At 56.1% G+C, this 18653-nt stretch overlaps 1 protein-coding gene across 1 annotated transcript in view; it reads right to left on the bottom strand.

Moving 5' to 3' along the window:
* LOC309680295 (protein CEPU-1) overlaps nucleotides 1-18653 on the bottom strand; it is a gene marked incomplete at its 5' end in the record, with an annotated part of 141539 nt that overhangs the window by 19543 nt on the left and 103343 nt on the right. Inside the window, one exon of the mRNA XM_082493850.1 lies at nucleotides 9545-9670. Within this exon, the coding sequence (XP_082349976.1) occupies nucleotides 9545-9670 (126 nt within the window). The remainder of the gene's footprint in view (nucleotides 1-9544; nucleotides 9671-18653) is intronic.

Below are 18653 nucleotides of genomic sequence, written 5' to 3'. Positions count from 1 at the left end.
TCCTGCTGGCCACATCACCATGAGCAGAACGCATTTTTTCCCCCCCTCAATTCATGCGACAAGCCCTTTTTTTTTTTTTTCCTGCGTGTGCAACGGTGCCTGCGCCGCCGGGGGCTCCTCACGGCTGTTGTTCAGTTTGGTACGGGGCAGCCCAGCAGGCTGGCGAGCACGTTTCAGCTCCTCGCCCATCCGAGCGCAGCAGCGTTCCTCAGCCGCGCCAGAGACAAGGAAACTCTCTTTTTACCCATTTTCAGACTAAAGGAAGGGAAAAGCCTCAACGCCCACAGCGCTGGCCCAGCACAGACACCGACAACCAATTTACAAACCAGAGCAGACAGCGGTGCAACATCTTCCCCGCCAAGCATCAAGGACGGGGAAACGAGGAGGTGGAGAGCATCCTTCACCCGCCACGTCCCTCCTCGTAGTCAGTCATTTTGTGACTCCCCCATTTTCCCCCTTTTCCCTCCAGCATATTTTGCACGGCTTCTTTCTCTCCTTTCCCCTTTTCCTCCCTCTTCTCCCCGCCACGTGGTCCTTCCCTCGGTCCCCGCACCTCGCCTCGTCACCTCGCCTTCTCCGCGCCCCTCGTCTCCCCCGGCACGCCGAGAGGGGCTGGCAACCTGCCCTGCCTAAACCCTGCGGCTACCGACTCCTCGGGCACTTAATATTCACGACAGAAAGAAACATTTCACGGCGAATTGGACGCACATTCAACTGGAAATGGAAATTTTATGACTCTTCTCACTCTGCGCCGCAGATTACACCAGCTGAGAAAACATGGAAGCAAATGAACAACCTGTGAACTGTAAAGTATATTAATAATGAAATCACCGCCCGGGAAATGAAGGCTTTATTCTGTTTATATTCTGCTCCATTAATAGAGAGCGCTGGCGCTAGCTCCACCCCATTAGCCGGCAATCTGGGCAGGGGACGAGCGCAAGGATGGCACCGGAATGGTGGCGGATGGGGGGGGGGGGAACCTCCTTCCCTCTGGGACAAGCTTCAGGAGGGCAGGAGTTTGGTCCAAAGTGTTTCTTTGCACTGCCTCTGCCGAGGCATGGAGCAGGCAGGCGACTGCCGGAGCTGTCTTTGGCCTGGGCGTCCTGCCCCGTGCAAGCTCGGTGAGCAGAGCAGATATTGCAAGGGAGCGGAACGCGATGCTGGGAAGAAGAGGAGCACGAATTCAAGGGGAAAATCAGCTCCAGCACCACCAGGAGCCCCCCAGCGTGGTGCCGGTGCCAGGAAAACCATCCGCGCGCAGCTTCGTGGCAGAGCGGCGAATCCTCCCTCCGCTCATTCCCGTCCTGCCAGGGGTTGGAGCATCTCCGCCGCCCCTCCGGGCATCCTTCCCACACCTCATCACAGCATCCCGGCCCCGCAGGGACGGAGGTACCCGACACGTGCGGCCGCAGCCCCCATGCCACGCTGACGGCTGCGGGGGAGCGGCGGCAGAGCGAGCCGGGCCAGCAGGGCTCGGGCAAATAAATATTTCGGTGCTATTCGCCCTTGGCTCGGCAGACCTGGGCCACATGTGAGGCAGCCCAGCCCGGGCTCTCTCCTCCCCAAAAACAACCGCGGCGGCTTATGCAAAGCACATCACAGGAGCTAAAACGAGCCCGAGCCGAGTTTTCTATAGCTGAAGCGACCTGGTGTTGACAGAATGGGGACGCGTTTCCACAGCTCAGATTTTTATAATAATACCTCGGGGGAGTCGCTGGCAAAGTTTGGCCCAAATATAATTAGTTTGCACAGCTATTAGGGGCTGATAAAAGGTTTTAATTTGTGCGGAGATCTCTCGAATCTCAGACGCTCCCGTCCCTTGCTCTTCCCCACGCCAGCCGCATGAAAGGCGAGTCCCAGGCAGGGAGCGAGCCGCCGACACAAAGCCATGCGTTTACTAGGGAAGGAGGGAGCCGCGCTCGTCGCTAAAGAAGAGACAGAAAATCCGGCGAGCTGACACCGGCGGCGTGTTGGGTTTTGTCCGCCTCGTCTCACCGCGCCAAAGAAATAACTAACATCTCCCCTCGCTTCCCACGGTTCAGCCCAGGCGCCGCTAGGGATGGAGAAAGGATGCCGGAGGGTGGGATGCTCGGGCAAGGGGGCGGCGAGGGCGTTATCCCGGGCAATGACAGCGAAGAGGAACTTCCCCCGCTGCCCGAAGCCAGTCCCGCCGCCGCTTTGCGTATGCAGGGCTGACGGGACGGTCGCGCAGATGGGTCGGCTCGGGGGCGAGAAAAACAAATTTCCCATATTCTTATGGCCACGGCTTTGCACGGGGTGCCAGCTCCCCCTGTGCTGCCGCCCTCCCCAGCGCCGCTGGGGCCTTTGGCGACCCCCTTGCGGGTCTCGCCCTCGCAGGAAAGGTGGCCAGTGCCCGACGGGATGAGCCGAAGGATAAAACATGGGGGTGCAGGCAGAGCTGCCCACTTTCCCCCCCCCCGCCAAGGTAGGGTGCCACCGGCAGCGCCGCTGCTCCACGAGGGCGACCAGCCCACCCGCTTCCCCCAGCTGAGATAAGGAGTCGAGCGCGCTCTGCCTCCGGCAAGGAGGGAAAGCGTGACATTGCAAAGCTATGTTTAGGGAATATGCTCAAGCCCAGAGGGTTTGTTTTTTTTTTTTTTTTTTTTTTCTTTTTTCCTCTTTTTCTTAAGGGAAAGACATCGCCTCATTTGTAGCTGGTAGGGGTCTTGTTATTTTTGGACCAAGATGCAGATTTTAAAGGCGGCTATGCCAAATATACAAACAAATCAGCTCAGAGAGTTCATTTCCACCACGCGGGGAATCAAAAATATTACTTTTATATATATATATATATAATCACACTCACATACAAGTACATAATCTCCCATTGCGTGGAAAGAGCAGGAGGCATCAGGAGGCATCAGCTAAAAGGAGATACCCACAGCCAAGCGCTGAGCACCCGGCACGCTAACCGTGTTTAAGTCGCTCCTTGAAGAAAGCAAACCCTGGAGCCCAGGACATGATGCCACCAGATCCTGGCTCCTACCGGGCCACATCCTTCTCCCATTGGAGCCGGTGGGGAAGCTGCTGGCACTCAAGGGGCTAAATATTCACCCTGCTCCTGGGCGGGATGCCGTTGCCGGTCGCAGCACGCGTCCCCACGCTTCGCAAGCAACCCCCTGCCAGCTTCTCCGTCACCACAACCACGCGCAAAACCAGGGTCCACCTCAACGTCCTGCTCCTCCAAGAGCACCCCAACCTATTTGTTTGCGCCCCAAGCGATGCAAACAGAGCCGGGCCACCGGTGACCCTTTTCCCGGCCGATCTGTCCGGCGCGCGCTGATTAAGCGCGCATCAAATCCGGTGGCAGATTTACAGGTTAACAATGATTTAGTGGAGTGCACCGCAGCCAAATTAATGCCGGCTATAATGTAGTTTACCTCATTAAACAATGCACACCAAGATCCTGTCTGTTGTAAAACAATTGGTCTCTGAAGCCTAGTGTTCATCTTCCAGGGTTGCTGGGAGATAATAAATGGGTAATATTCCGGCGATAATGGTAATGGAGTCACGGCTCAGAGCTAATATTATGGCAAAGCAGTAATTATTTCAACAGTAAACAAGGGGACGGTTGAGCTGCCGACAGGATTGGAGCCGGTTGAAACGCTTCAGTTAATTTAGCTGGAGCCCAGGCCCGCAACTGCCTCTTGGAAGGAGGACAAGGTGCTCGGCCACCGAACGAGCCGGCTGAGCCTCCGCGAGACACCCGGCCACCACGAGACCAGGAGGGACACACGCAAGGAGGTTTGGTGGGACTTCACGGGCAGCATGGTGGCCAAGCCAAGCCAAGCCAAGCCAAGCCAAGCCAAGGCTGTAGCTCAGGGCCGGCTCTGTGCTCCATCATACCGCCGTGGCAGGACAACTCCCTGCCCTGCTTCGGGATGCCGCTTGTGTTGGTTCACACAACATCTCAAAAGGAGACGAAAGGCAGTGGAAAAAGACGAGACCCAGGATGAACACAGAACCAGCCTCACACAAACCACCTGCTCGCTCCCAGAGACACATCCCAGTTAAACCTACCAGCAGAGGGCACATCTCTCTGGTCTTAAGTTAATTAGGTGACTTGAGGCAGGGTTAAAAGGAGCCATCTCGCGGGACACCGAGCTGATCACATCAAAGGACAAGACGGCACAGAAGCGGGTGGAGATTTTCCCATCCAAGTGGAACCCCCTTCTCTCAGTGCCTCCCAGCCGGGGTCCATAACTGATGCCCAACTTACAAATTGTTTGCACCCCAAGCAATGCCTCCTGTCCAGAGCGGACCCTGGCAAGATGAAGACGGCAAGCGACGCGCTCAATGGACAAACCTCTGAGGAGGGAGGACGCGTCCCTTTCCCAGGGACAAGCAACTCTTCAAGGTGGATTTTTTTTGTAGTCGCCTGTCCTCTCCTTTTAAGCCCCGCCAAGAGCCAGCGAGAATCAATATATCCAAATATACCGGACTTCTCCCAGAGTCCCTTCGCTGGTTTGCTGCTGATGTATAGACAGATGATCTCATGAGACCTCTGTCACATTAGGCCACCGTGTCTCATCTATCTTAAGTGCATATACAAGCTGTGATTACTACTGCATCTGAGTGCCTCACGTCTTGAATACATTTATCCTCCCATCGGTCCTGCGAGACAAGGGACCGCTATTGTACCTCTTCCAGGGTGGATGCGGAGGACCACAGAGGTTAAACGGACCGATCGCAGAGGGTATCCGGGCCGCGGCAACGTGGGGATTCTCCGAGCATCGCCCCTGCCTTGTGCCTCTGCCTTGCGAAGCGCCCGGGAGGCTCCTACCCCGCAAATCCCAGCTCGGACTCCGGCTCCGCACGGGATCTAGCTTTCAGCACCCAGCCTAATCCGGAGATTAATGAGGGATTCCTGCTATAAAGACCTCTCGATCAGACCTCTTACGAGTAAATACACCATCAAGCCAAACCGTAATGTTTTCCTACCCTGGCAGCCGCTGCCTTAAGCCTTACACCAGAATCCATCACACTACAGCAATAATCAAAAAGAAATTAGACAAATCCGTGGCAGAAAAGTCCATCAAGGGTCGTTAAGGATGACGACTTGGATGCAGCCTCTGGCTCAGGACGTCTGCGCATGGCAGAGCGGTGTGTGGCCCGGCAGATGTGCCGTCGCAGGTTACCTGCGTGCACACAGCTCGTTTTTACAGCCTTTCCTCGTGTCCCTGGCACGATAACCACGCTTCCCGCCTGACCACAGACCCCTCGTTATCATTACTGCTAAGCCGTGCCTCCTCCTCCTGGGGGGGAGAGGCTGCCGAGCCTTCGTCCCTCCCGGGAGAGCCCACACGTTAATTCCCCAGCGTAACGGGAGGCACGACGAGTGGTGTGTCTGCAGCAGGGATAAATATCCCCCGGTAAGCTCCGTGCACGTCGGCGTCGCCCTGCGCCCGGCAGCTCGGGACGCCGCACTTTCTCCCAGCCAAGAAACGCCGCCGAGAGATGAAAACCGCCCTGACAACATGGCAATCGCCATGACAACCTCAGAGTTACCCCCCAAAATAAATAAAAAGCCCCGTAACTATGGAAACACCTGAGTGACCCAAAGCAGGCGATTAACTAGAAGAGCTCTCCGCAGTTTACAGATGGCACCGTGAGGCTGGGGGCCGTCATACAGCCAAAGCATTTGAAAAAAAAAAAAAAGAGATGCTCAGCACCTGTGGGTGCAAACACAAATGTGTGGGCACACACAACACTGCCTTTCAGACCCCAGTGTCCAAGTCCCCCGCAAAACGTGCATCTCCTCGGGAAAGATGCTGCTGCCCCTCACGCTGAATGTCCTATCTGGACCGCGGTTATCGGCATCCTCTCTGCCCTCCTCCCTCCCTTCACCCTGCTGAGGACGTCTCTCTTGACTACCAGCCTAATGGTCTCGGCGCCGCAGGGATGCCAAGGGGGGGACGCAGCCGCCCCATCACGTGCCAGAGCTTGGCTGCCCGATGCAGTTTCACTGAGCTGTGGTTTCGAAGCCCCGGTGCCCGGCAGCTCCGGTGGCAGTCCCCCAGAGCGGTTAAGCCTCCTCCACCAAGGCAGGAGAAGTCATGACTACCCCAGGTCCCCCTTCTTGTTCCACCTCAACCTGGTCAGCTGCATCAACAGGCGTTGACACGGGTTAGTGCCGCATTGTTGCGAGAAGGAATCAAAATGGATGGAGAGGGGTGACACAGAGGGACAAAAGATCGCACATCTCAGTTGGAAGGGTTCACAGAACCCTTCTGCAGGGCCAGCCTCCTGCTTTTTTTGCTCATGGCAGGAGGACGGGGATGGGCACAGGTAGGCTCTGAGCGGCGACGGAGGCACCGACGAGGCCAGTGCTCCTGCCATTCACCAGCGGGAAACTCTTCCTCGGGTTCATTCAGGTTGGGGGAGTTGGGGGTGTTCAGCCTGGAGAAGAGAAGGCTCCGGGGAGACCTTATTGTGTCCTTCCAGTGCCTAAATGGGCTCCAGGAGAGACGGGGAGGGACTTTTTCCAAGGGCATGGAGTGATAGAACGAGGGGGAATGGCTTCAAACTGGAAGAGGGGAGATTTAGATGAGATATTAGGAAGAAATTGTTGCCCGTGAGGGTGGTGAGCCCCTGGGGCAGGTTGCCCCGAGCAGCTGTGGCTGCCCCATCCCTGGAGGTGTTCAAGGCCAGGTTGGACGGGGCTGGGAGCAACCTGGGCTGGGGGGAGGTGGCCCTGCCCGGGGCGGGGGGGTGGAACGAGAGGGTCTTCAAGGTCTCTTACAACCTAAACCATTCTATGATTCTATGAGTCATTTGGCTCCTGAGCTATGCAGCAAAAATTCTCTCCTCCTCCTGGCTGTGGCGAACTCTTCCAGCCCTCGGAACCAAACAGAGCCTCAAAAACTGGCTTAGCAGCTCCCATAACGCGGCAACAACTGCAGATGCAAAAATTCAGCACAGCTTACCAGACCAAGCCACTAAAACGCGTATTGCACCGGACCAGAGCAACGCAGCGGCGAGAAAACAGCCGAGCGGTTGACGGAGCATCAGGAAAAGGGTCTCGGGTGAGACCAGTCCCTGGGGAGCCACGCTGCTCTCGGTGTAAATCCTCTGAAGGACCCGACCGCACGCTCCCCTGGCGAGCAAGCACTCTTATTTGCTCCATTTCCCACCAAGAGCAGCACAGTAGGCTTACAGCCGCCAAGAAAATAATAATGCTCGTGAAGTGCCTTTGCACAGAGGAGCACTCGCCGGCGTAGGCATGGGGACCAGCTCCTTCAGCTACCGCTCTGCCCGTGCCTGGCACAGACAGCGCTATCAAAGCCTCTCCCCAGCGACACCGGCGAGAGCCGCTTACCCATCCGCTATGTAAACCCTTAAATTATGCACCGGCTTTCCCTTAACTAATTCTCCCCGGTCCCTTTTCTCCACCGCTCCAAGCAAGACGGAGAAAGACGGCGAGAAGGAACAGGAGGCGGCTTGCTCGAGACCTCCCCGGGGATGAGCGGCAAGGCAGACCTACAACTAAAAGAGGGGCCGGCGGCTAGCTTTGGGTCCCCGCTCGCTCCTGCCTCTCCAAATTAAGAATATATCCTACTAGGGAAAGGGCTACCGGCTCGGCATCTGCACTAGCACCTCTCTGCGCCTGCCCTGGCTCTCGTTTCGGTCCCCGGGCTTCCAATCCTCCTCTCTCCCATGTGCGCTGAATGCAAATCGGAGGAGTAGAGGTCCCCTCCTCGGTGGCTCGGCAGACCCCGAGAGAGAAACGGAGGAGCTGACTGCGGAGACAGGCAGCCATCGAAGTTGTCTCGGGCCACCTCGGGGCTCCGCACCCTCCGCCAGCGGGAGCCCAGGCTCAAGTAAATCTCTGCGATCATTTGTTCCCTTTGAGTTTTGAAAGCAGAATGCCTAATCATGCCCCAAATCAGGTAAGAGCTGCTGCTGCAAATTACACGGCGCCACAGGTAATTTCTGATTAGCTCACTCTTCCTCTCCTGGTGCATCCTCAGTTTCCATAGCAGCTAAGTCCTAAGTAAAATGGAAACATCTGGTTCAAGCGCAGGTAAAGATTCCCTGGGGAAAGAAACCTGCTGGATGGCAGCAAACACAGAAAATAGCCCTCGCGAAAGGCAGAGGCATCGTAAGCCCCGAGCCCGGTTAGGAGAGGATGGATGGCACGGGGGAGAAGGCAGCGAGGGGCGCGGGAGCGGGAGAGGAGGGTCCCGGGGGAGCAGGAGGGGCCGCGGGAAGGAGAACGGGGCTGCGGGGAAAACAAGGTGAGCGTGAAAAACAGGCAGCGAGGAGGCTGAGAGAGACAAAAACGCGTTGTCAGGGTAGGCACGGGAAGAGGAGAAAGAAGAAGAGGCTTCAAGGTGGGAGCACGTGGCCTGCCTCAACCGTAAATGCCACCTGATGGTGACAGATGCGGTGACAGCAGATGCCACGGACAGACATTCGGGGCTGGAGAGCAGCACACGGACCCGGGTGCTGCATTTCATCATTCTCCCGCGCACAGACCCTGACCGACGGCCACCGTCTGGGAGGCACGACCACCTAAGGCGGATCAACCAACACGTGCACCGGGGAGGGGAATGGTTTTTTTAGAGGCTCCTGTCAAGGAAAGGGGCTGAGACGCCGCCGACTCAGCATCGCTACGGAGAGCGATGGATCTGGCCCAGCAGCTTGCTCCGGCACAGACAAATAGCACAAAATCAATGGAGCTGCACTGAGACGCCGCAGCCATCATCGGGCAGCTCAACAGAGAGAGCGGACACGGCACCATCCATCACTGCCGCCACTGCGACGTCACCTTCGGCTGCCGGACAGCCCGGCCGGGGCGTCCCCAGGCAGAAAATGAGAGTGTTATCTCTGGGACAACAGTCCACGTCAGTAAAACCTCAGTGGGAAAATGAGCGAGGTTGAACACAAGGGCTTAGATGGGATGAGGGGATCAGAGCTGGGCACTGCCCCTTGGCCGGACGGCTCAGCCCACCCAAAACCCCCCCCAGCTCACCCCCAGCTCGCCGGAGAGAACCTCACGGCCACCCGGGAATAACCGATCAGCGAAATGCAAAAGCAATGCCCAAAACCAGCTGGGAAAGGGTTTGGAAATAACAGGCTCCCGAATGGGCACGTATGGGAATTCGCTTCCCAGCAGTCACACCCACGCCGTTCTGCTCAGGTTTTGCTTACCAATTAACAAGGCCACCAATTAATGCTCCCTGTGTTTTCCTGCTCATTTGCGCTATTTACAGTCCTGCTTTGAAGCAACGTGCGAGAATTCCCCGAAAACTTTTCAAAATAGAGCCGGAGGAGCAGAGTCAATCCCTAAGCACGACAACCCCGACACGGTACCTCCACAGGAGCAAAACCTCTCCCGGACCGCCAAGATGGATATTCCTCTCCCAAAGCCACCAACTCCTGCATTAAATCACGTCTTTTTGGTGTGCGCCACCTCTTTTTTTCGCAGCTGCGAGGTGAACCCGCCAACGACACCTCCTCAGCCGCTCGCCAATGGCGCTGTGCCCTCCCCGGAATATTTCGGGTAAGGTTTGGCTCTTACCTTTGGGCGAGATGTGTCTCCAGGTGATTGTGGGATCTGGCCTGCCCGTGGCTATGCAGGTGAGGCTGACGTTGCCGCCCTCGTTGATGGAGATGTCAGAAGAGATCTCGGTGATTTTCGGAGACACTGCAGCGACACAGAGAGGGAAATGAAAATGCAATCGGTTCTGCTCCGACTCAAATCTCAAAAGGTGGGTGAAGGAGGCTGAATTTCCTTCCTCCCTCCACCCCCACGAGCTATGCGGTAGCCCATCACCCTCATCTGACTTGACAGGAACACACAGGGGAAAGCGGGGAGGAGGGGGGGGCAGAGAAAATCGGGTTGAAGTGGGAAGAAATTGTAGCCAGAGGCTTCCAGTACTCATCCTGTCCCCCAGCCATGACGAACCCCTTCCAGCAGAGCAGCATCCTGCTGGGAAAAGAGCGGCCAACCCCCCCTGACCTCCCCGGGAAGGCAGCAATCGCCCCTGGCGCAGCAAGAGCGCCCAAAGGCAGGCACAAGGCTGGCAGCTCTTTCCGCAGCTCTCTGCCATGCCCCTGCAGCCCAAAAAGCGCCGAGAGGAGCTGGGCGTGAAGGCGACGCGTCTACCGAGGAGCCTCCAAGGTCTACCGCCGTGCAAAGGAAGGGCAATTCAATGGGGTTGAAAGCCCGTTGTGCCATCGTGAACATCCAGGAGCGGGTCAGATCCAAGAGCCAAAGAGGGGACCCCCATAGAGGATAGGGGGTGAGGAGAAGGGGAAGGGGGTGAGGAGGAGGGGAAGGGGTGAGGAGGAGGGGAAGGGGTGAGGAGCAAGCGGGGAGCCCTCGAGCGGAGGAGGCGATGCAGCTGGCGGGGAGGGCTGAGCTTCCTACGAGCTCTACCAGAAAAACGATCGGCTGCCGCTATCAGCCTGCACCTGCAGAACATCATAAAGACCATCACACCTTCCTCCTTTCGTTTATTTATTTATTTATTTATTTATTTATTTTCCCAGGCCATTCTCCGGAGCCTAGTGGCGGACTGGCACCCCGCTGCGGCGCTTTGCAGGAGAGTCACAAATCACTCGCAAAGCATCCCCGCTCCTTCCCACCTTCCCCCAGCGAGCCCCGCTCATCGACCCGCTGGAAGCAGCATCCCAGACCATTGCTACATCCCAATTCCCGACCGGGACGCCACTCCCGAGAATCCCCTTTCCCTCCCTCCAACACCTTCCCGGGGCCGCTCCGAGCCGGAATGACTGCAATGGCCTTGCACGCATTGCCTCTGCTGCGCAGGTAAGTAATTTATTGATCCGTAAAGCACTCCAAGACGCTCTGGAAGGGATTATGTCATGCCGGTGCCGTGCAATAAAATAAAAAATGATGGATTTTTTGTGAACATGAGGGTGATTTAGGGTTTGTAGTTGGAAGTGTAGTTAAAGTACATTTTAAGTGGAAATCAAGGTGGGTAATGAATTATTCTCTGTTTTGAAGGGCTTCTGGGAGTTCATTTTTTTGCTGCTTTGGGCACGACGGCTAATCTGCTAATCATGCACCGGAGGACAAGTAGGGATCAGACGCTCCCAGAGCAGTGGGGGCTCTGGGGCAGGACAGCGGAGGGCAGGAAGGCGACACCGAGAGAAATATTAATATGCATCAGCGTCATTAAGCCCAACGCCATTAAGCCCAGCGTAAGGGGACGGCACATGCCTCCTGGGACTGACCGCCCGCGCGGAGCTGGGAGACGCTCTGCCAATAGCCGGGTAGTCCATTGAGGAGATGCAATTAATTGTAACGGCACGGTGATTGCCCTGGCGTGTTAGTGGCGAGGCTGGGACCGCTCGCCAGGAAATCCACGCGTGCTTTTAAAAAGATCAAGCTTATGGTCTAGCTGCGGAAAATAGGCCAAGGAGGTCTCTCCCATCGTCGTTTCGGAGAGGTGGGAAGAGAGAAGCGGAGGCGCAGTGAATTGCCCTCCATCGCCTGCGAAGAAGCAACAGCTTCCAGCTGTAAGTCCCGACAAAACTAGAGCGATACCCATCTCCTTCGACGCAGTGCTCGTTAAATCACAGAGGAACCGTTCCGGCGTTTTTAACGACCGAATCCACACCAGCCCGATTCAGCAGTTTGTTTTGCAGAGCTCACCGAGACTTAAAAAAAAACACAAACAAACGCACCCCAATTCAGACTTTGCGGTGTGAGTCTGGTACCGCGCACACAGCTTTGCCCCCGCCCAGGCCAGAGCCAAAAATCCGCAATCAAACCCACTGACCAGAGTCTAAAACGTAATTAAAACAAATTAATCTTGGATCTCCCCCAACCCGAGCGCTACATCCTCCTCCTCAGCAATCCAGCAGGAGATTCCCATCTCGCTCAGGGCAGGCAGAGGAGGAGGGGTGATCCCGTCGCTGCTTGGCCGGGCCATGGGAGAACTTTGCGATGCTCTCCCACAAGCACAAAAGCATCTCGAGCCGCCCGTGCGCCGGGGAAAAAGCCCACCCTGCCCCGGCGAGCTCGGGACGTGCTCGGGAAAAGGCGATTTACCGCAGCCCACCGGGGATGAGACGAGGGAGGAACGGCTGGGAAGTAAAGCAGAGCGACGACGTCAGCGAAGTCGTTAGCTAACCCTTAAATTAAATGTGCAGTGGTAGGATTTAACACGACAGTTATTGTATGCTAATTAAACGTTTGAATAATTAACCACACGAACTATTTAAAATGCCTTTCTGGAGACTGAACAGGTATGTTGTCAGGCTTTTACCACACTAGGGAGGGAAAGCTGAATAAATAAGTGATCGCCAGTATATCTTTAACATTATTTAATGGTCACCGGTGCTCCCGTTCCCTCTGCATTAAAACGCGTTCTCCGTCAGTTGGCATTGCTGCGGCAACAGGGCAGAGGAGAGATTTCTTATGCCGAACGCGGGACGCAGATGGAGCCGTGCCCCTATGGGAATGAATAAATAAATAAAGCTAAATAAATGCCGGCTTCCCAGGCGGGAACCCTCTCCTTGCGGGCAGTCCTTTTGTGTTCAGCATCGCTCTTGCTCAGAAGTGATTAAACATGGCAGTGTTGGCCAAGCTGCTCCAGTGACACAGCGCAGATTTCCCCAGGGACGGGCTGGTGTTCTATCGATCTGACGACTTCTTTTTTTCCCCCTCGTCCTCGCCACGGGGATGGGAAAGGTCTCTGGGCTGCTCTCGGCCGCGGCAGCCCCCCCGGCGGTGCCCAGGGCATGCCCCCAGATCTGGCCCCTGCTCGTACACGCCGAGTCCCCGGGACGGAAAGCAGCTTGCTTAAATATTTAACCAAACCATATGGTGCGTTACACCTTCAAGGGTGTTCAATCAGGTGATATATGTCTTTAACGGATCCAAGCATATGCGCTTGCCTACACGGATATACTCCCCGGCGCACGGGCAGCCTCCTGCCACTGGCGATATCCCCGTGACGCTTTTGCCTCCAAACACCCGTCCCGGAGCCAACACAGGTGGAAAAACTCACGCGTCCCATGCACGTACCCCTTGGCACTGCCACCTCCTATCATCACTGCTTCCCCAGCCATCGATGACCATGGCGCTGCCCGTGCTTCCCCCTCCCCGACCCCGCGGCACCCCAAATTTCAGCCACGCATCAGGCAAGAGGCAAGGAGAGCCCTGAGTATTAGGGGAGCGTGGATGAGGAGCAACCTCTCCGCCGGGGATAGAGAAGGAGACCTCAGATGAGCCTCACCAAGTTGGGTGCCTGCAAGGGGGAACCGCATTTTTTTTTTTTTTTTTTTTTTGCCTTAACCACCTCCCCTCTGCGCGGGCTCTCCCGGTAAGCCTAGCGAGCGCCTCACGTCCCCCCTCATCAAACATGCAAACCTCCATCCTTCCAGCACGAGCAACATCTGCTCCAGATCAAAGGCAACAACAAAGAACAACTCTAAAAGCGTCTCGAAGAAAGAAAGAGAGGGAGATTCAGACTGGCGTTCTGCGGGCGATCTGCCATGCGCGCGGGCAGCTTCCTGAACATCAGGCTGCCGCTGCTCCTGCTTTTAATAACAGCCTCTTACCGCTGTCACCCACAGACTTTGCGTGTTTTACGGGGCGCTGCTACCACGGGTCCTGCCTCCGGCACCCGGCGAGGGGCAGCCCCGGGTGCCCCAGCCCCGCTCGCGGCGATGCTACGGGTCAGAGCGAGCCCCGGGCTCCCGCGCCAGCCGCGGAGGGGCCCGCCAAAGCCAGCCGGGATGGGGCACAGGGCAGGGACCCCCACCTCAGGCTCCCCATCCGTCTCCTCCAGGTTGTAAGGGGAGCGTTTTCCTCTCCTCCGGCAGCAGGCGGCGGGTCGGCAGAAGGCACGGCGCTCCGGCTGCCGCAGAGCCCGGCACCTCCATCGCGCCTCCTCCCCTCTTTTGTGTTCAAAACCTTTTTAAGGAAGGCAGAGAGCAAATTGAGGGACTCGCGCCTTCAACTCCAGGTGCACTATAATGGGCTTTCAAGTCCGTTTGCGCCGCTCTAACAACAAGCATAATTAAGAGAAAAGTGGAGAGGGCTTCATCCTTCCGTCGTATCAACGCATTGCTATTGAAGAAGCCGGCGGGGCGCGAGGAAGGGCAAACACAGCCTTCGTGCCCGCTTCCAGCTCCGCGGCTCGGTCACGGAGGCTTGTATACAAAAACCTTACAATTACAGGTGCCGATCCTGCCCTGGGTTTGCACGGTTGCCCCCTTGCCCGCCGGCGTGCCGCGTTGGGCTGGGCTGTGCCGAGGGAGCGAGCCCCCTCTGCGCCAACCCGGCGGCAGCCAACGACGTGAAGAAAGCAGCCGGGAAATGAAGAGGACATACGTAACGACCTTAATAAGCAATTAATAAATAACTAATGGCAATCGCTCGTCTTAAAGCGAGGCGTAATGAGATGTGTCATACGGCACCGAGATGTGTCTAAATGATTTCCCAAGTAGGGAACGGCGCCTGTTGCGGCACAGCTCTCCCCAGCTCGGAGGACACAAAATTTTTTATGCCCGTCTCTGCAGCAGGTTATACGGCACGGCACCATAATAATTCAGAAGAGGAGGGGGGAAACAAGACGTTTCCAATCATTCATTAGTAAAGTATTTGTGAACGTGGGTATAATTCACCGCATAAGCAGCAGGGTTTCTGCAGACAAACTTTACAGCTAAGTGCCAAAAGGGAGCTCAATCTGATTCCACTTACGACAGCATAAATCAGCGATACTCCTACTGCAGTCAACAAGGGATACGCCAGAATAAACACGGCACGAAAGGAGAGTCAGGTCTCCAGCACAAGGATTTTTTCCTGGCTTTTGGATGGGTCCAGGTCACCAACCTGGACCCGGAACGCCGCTGCCCGGCTAGATTTGGTCCCCTGCTTTCCAGGCTCTGAAGGGATCTACATCTTTTTTTTCCAACCGCAAAAAGGAAGAAACTCCTGAGACCGAGCCCCACAGCTTTGAGGAATCCAGCAAGAGTTTGCTTAGCGTGACTATTAATAAGCAGCTTTACAGAGCAGGCAGAATCCATCATTCAGGTTTGGGAGACTCGAGTTCTGCTTTCACATTAGGATGCCCCAGGGAAGTCGTGGCACAGCTTCGGACTTTGTCGCCTTCCCTAAAATGAGTCTAATGACAATGAATGAAAAAAGGAAAACACAGAAGATGAAAAAGTAAAGTTTTTGCATGGCTGGTTGTGAAGAATTCAGACAAACAAGGGCTGTTGGGCGGTTCGGCTCCCTGTCTAGACAGACCTCATTTTCAGCTCCACGCACGCCGCACAGAGCAAGGATCTAGTTTCCAGTTTTGGCACCCCGGGCCACCTGGGATTCCCCCCGCGAGCCGAGCGACACCTCATAAAAAGTAGAAAATTGAAGGATCTCGAAACCTTAAGACACTTGCATCATCTTTCCGGCATTACTGACACCTCTCCTCACGGCACGACAGCCTCTCTCACAGCTCCCTCCACAGTGACCATCAAACCCACAAGCGGCTCCGTCTCACCCCTCTCGGGGGCGCAGCGTCCCCGGCTCTGCCCCTCTCGTCCCACCAGGCGCCGGTGGAGGCTCCACCAGACCCCCTGGGACAAGTCCCCACGTGGGAATGAGCCCCAGCGCGCCGAGGGCACCCGAGAAAGTTGGAACACGACTTCTTGTTAATACAAAGCTTGTCAAACCCATCACCTAGAAATGCTGAATGACTTTATTAGATTCCTCTATCTCCCCCCGAGATCGGAGGGACACGGCGAGATGATTCTCAGCGGAGATGTCATCATCCAGAAACTAATTAAAGGCTGTGCGGGAAGTCGGGCCACGCGCACTCTGGAGAACAAAACGCATTAGCAACCCGAGTCGAGAAAAATATTACAAGTGAACTTCAGATCAGAAAGGGCGAGCTAGGGATTTGACAGTAGCTCTCCTCTCCCCCACTTTCCTCCTGCTCGTCCCCACGCTCCCTCGCCCACGATAGCCGTCCCCCAGCAGAAGCAAGCAGCACGGGATCTCGGAGCTTTCTGGGACCAGCCCTCGCACTGCCATCTCCTGAGGGATGCGGGACAACATTGGATCCTCTCCTCCACCAGGTCACATCCCAGGAGAAAATCACGATTTGTGGAATTTCCCTTTTTTTTTTTTTTTTTTTTCTTTTTTACCGTTAGAAAAGCCTCCGTGCTGCAGGCACTACGCTGCAGAGAAGGACAGCTTGATGCCTGCACCGCTCCCTGCTCCGCCAGAGCATCCTGGGCAAAACACTCGGCCTCTTTGGGTCCCGCCTCTCTTTATCAACACAATGACAAGTATTTCTCTTGCCTCGCAGGCTTATTAAAAAGACGACGGTATATAAGATGATAAGGTAGCCTGAGCCTATAGTCGCAGGAACTGTAGGTGGGGACATCTCTGCATAGGGATGGTCCTACATCCTATGTGTAGCTAGGGCTCACGTATGCCGAGATGCATTTAAGGCATGCATCCCGAGCGGCTGTGCCTGCAAACATCACCTCTCAGTCAACCTGGAGTCTCCTGCACCAACGAGCAGCGAGTTTACACGATACTCCTCCTCTGGTCCAGCAGCACTCTTTGTCCTGCCAAACTCAGCGTGAAACCTCAGCTCCTCTCCCCCAAAACAGCCAGAGGGGCCAGGGGCCGTGCCCTACATCTCGGCACAGGTCCTGCTCCCAGCCACGCTCCTGGGGAAGGGGGAGCTCTCCCCATGTCCCCCCCCAGCTGCCCGTCCCCGAGAAGCGAGCATCACGCCGAGGGCCGAGCACGCCGAACCGGCCCCGCGCCGCTTCGCTCGTCAGAAGGGACCTGCAGGAACAAAGGAGCTCAAACATCCTTTCCCAAAGATAAATCAGATGCTCTAATGCAGCCCGCATCTCCAATGAATATAGGGCAGGTGCCTCTGAAGTGAAGTATTAGTTAAAATGATGCTCTTTAAATTACATTTCGGCTATTTCAGGCAGACAGGTTGTGTGTGGGTTGGGTTGGGTTTTTTTTATGATCTATCTAGAGGCTTAAAAAGACACAGAGAGAAATAAATCTCCCTTCCATTAAAAACACACTACGCTCTTGCATATTTGTTCTTATCTCCGCGCTCTGGCACTCGTGCTCCCTCTCTCCCCCGACTCGAGCACAAAGTAAGTGTTTATGATTACACTTTCCGCACTGACACTAATCTAATTCGAGGAGCCGCGGCAGCCCGTGCCCGGGGAAAGGAAGAGGATGAGCGGCGCTTCCCCAAACGCCGCGCCGGGCGCCTGATGGGTTCACTTCAAAACCCCACCGAGATTCGCGGCGTTAATGTGGAACTGAGTGAGAGCCCCGAGTTTTGATTGAACTGCAACCGAAGTCTATTTGTATCCTCTACCTGTGTCCTTTCTGCCTCTATTTACCCAACTCTATTTATCCCTACGACATGTTTTACAGCCTCGCACCCCACTGCACTCGGTGCTGTACCACCGAGACACGCAAATACAGCTTTTGCCCCACGGGGCTCTCGCTGAACACGTGGAAAAGGAGACAGCAGATGGATGCGAGCTGCATCCGCAGCCCACCGGGACATCCCCGCTTGCAAACGACCTCTAGGCACCGCGCCGGCACCCAGCTTAGGGGAGGGATGCGATGGGGAGCAAGTGGTGGATGTGCAGAGAGCTGCCCTTGCCGGCACAGGGAGCAAGGGCAGAATAAAAAAAAATAAGTCCCTAACATCACGGGGTGCTGTTGCCATCACCGCTTGTCCCCAAACGTCCCTTTCCTCCTGTCCTTCCTGAGCTCCAGCCCTTGCAGGTGCCTCCCCATACGCCAGCCAGAGCTTTTGCTTCTGCTCGCGCTCCTTCCTGTGACCGCCTTTGACTCCGGTGAAAAATTAAGGGATCAGGCAGGGAGCACGGCCCAATTACTCTCCGATCAGGTGGTCTGGAGGCTGCTCCTTATGACCAGACCCTTTGTTTGTCTGCTCATAAAGCGGGAGGTCGGCAAGGCTCAGCAGTTCAAAATGAACCGCAGGTGAGGTGATTTATGCCTGCAGATGCTGCCGCTCCTCCTGCTCCCCCATGGGAACACACGAGATTTGTGAACCCATCCATTGCTCCACCGGAGGCAGACCCACCTTCCCAAAGCTGCCCCGGTCCACTCCTGCTTCCCCTTAGTCATTTCTCTGCATAGTCCTGCTCCTGCGGGCTCTCCTGCTCTCCAGGCTCCATCCTTGCTCCTCCTTCTTCTGGTCCTGCGCCCTACCCGAGGCACCTCATTAGCATCCCTGCTGACTGCCCCAAACCCAACGATCAACCCAAGGCTTGACCAGAAATAAGCAGGCGGGTAAACACCACCGAGCCGGCGTCCGCGTGATGATGCACATCAACCTTCCCACGTCTTAAAACGTCCTTAAAAGAGCACTCTCAGCACTGGGAGGTTCAGCTGGTGAACTCCAGAGAGGGTGGAGGTAGGGTTGGTCTCTGCTGCCTCAATTCACCTCCCCGGCTCCGTCTCCCCAAGGACGAGGCTTGCCCGCCGGCGCCCGGCTTCTCTCGGTACCTCCGCGCATCGCCGCCTCCGCCTTCTCGGGGTCTGCCAGCGGGGAGGGCGTCAATAACCCTATCGTCCAAACACCCCGGCGAGATGAGGGAGCGTTATTATCCCCGCTTGACGGACGGAGAAA

The sequence above is a fragment of the Vanellus vanellus genome (genome assembly GCF_965231255.1).
Source record: "Vanellus vanellus genome assembly, chromosome: 21".
In the NCBI taxonomy this organism is placed as follows: domain Eukaryota; kingdom Metazoa; phylum Chordata; class Aves; order Charadriiformes; family Charadriidae; genus Vanellus; species Vanellus vanellus.
This window is presented reverse-complemented; position numbering and strand designations above follow the sequence as displayed.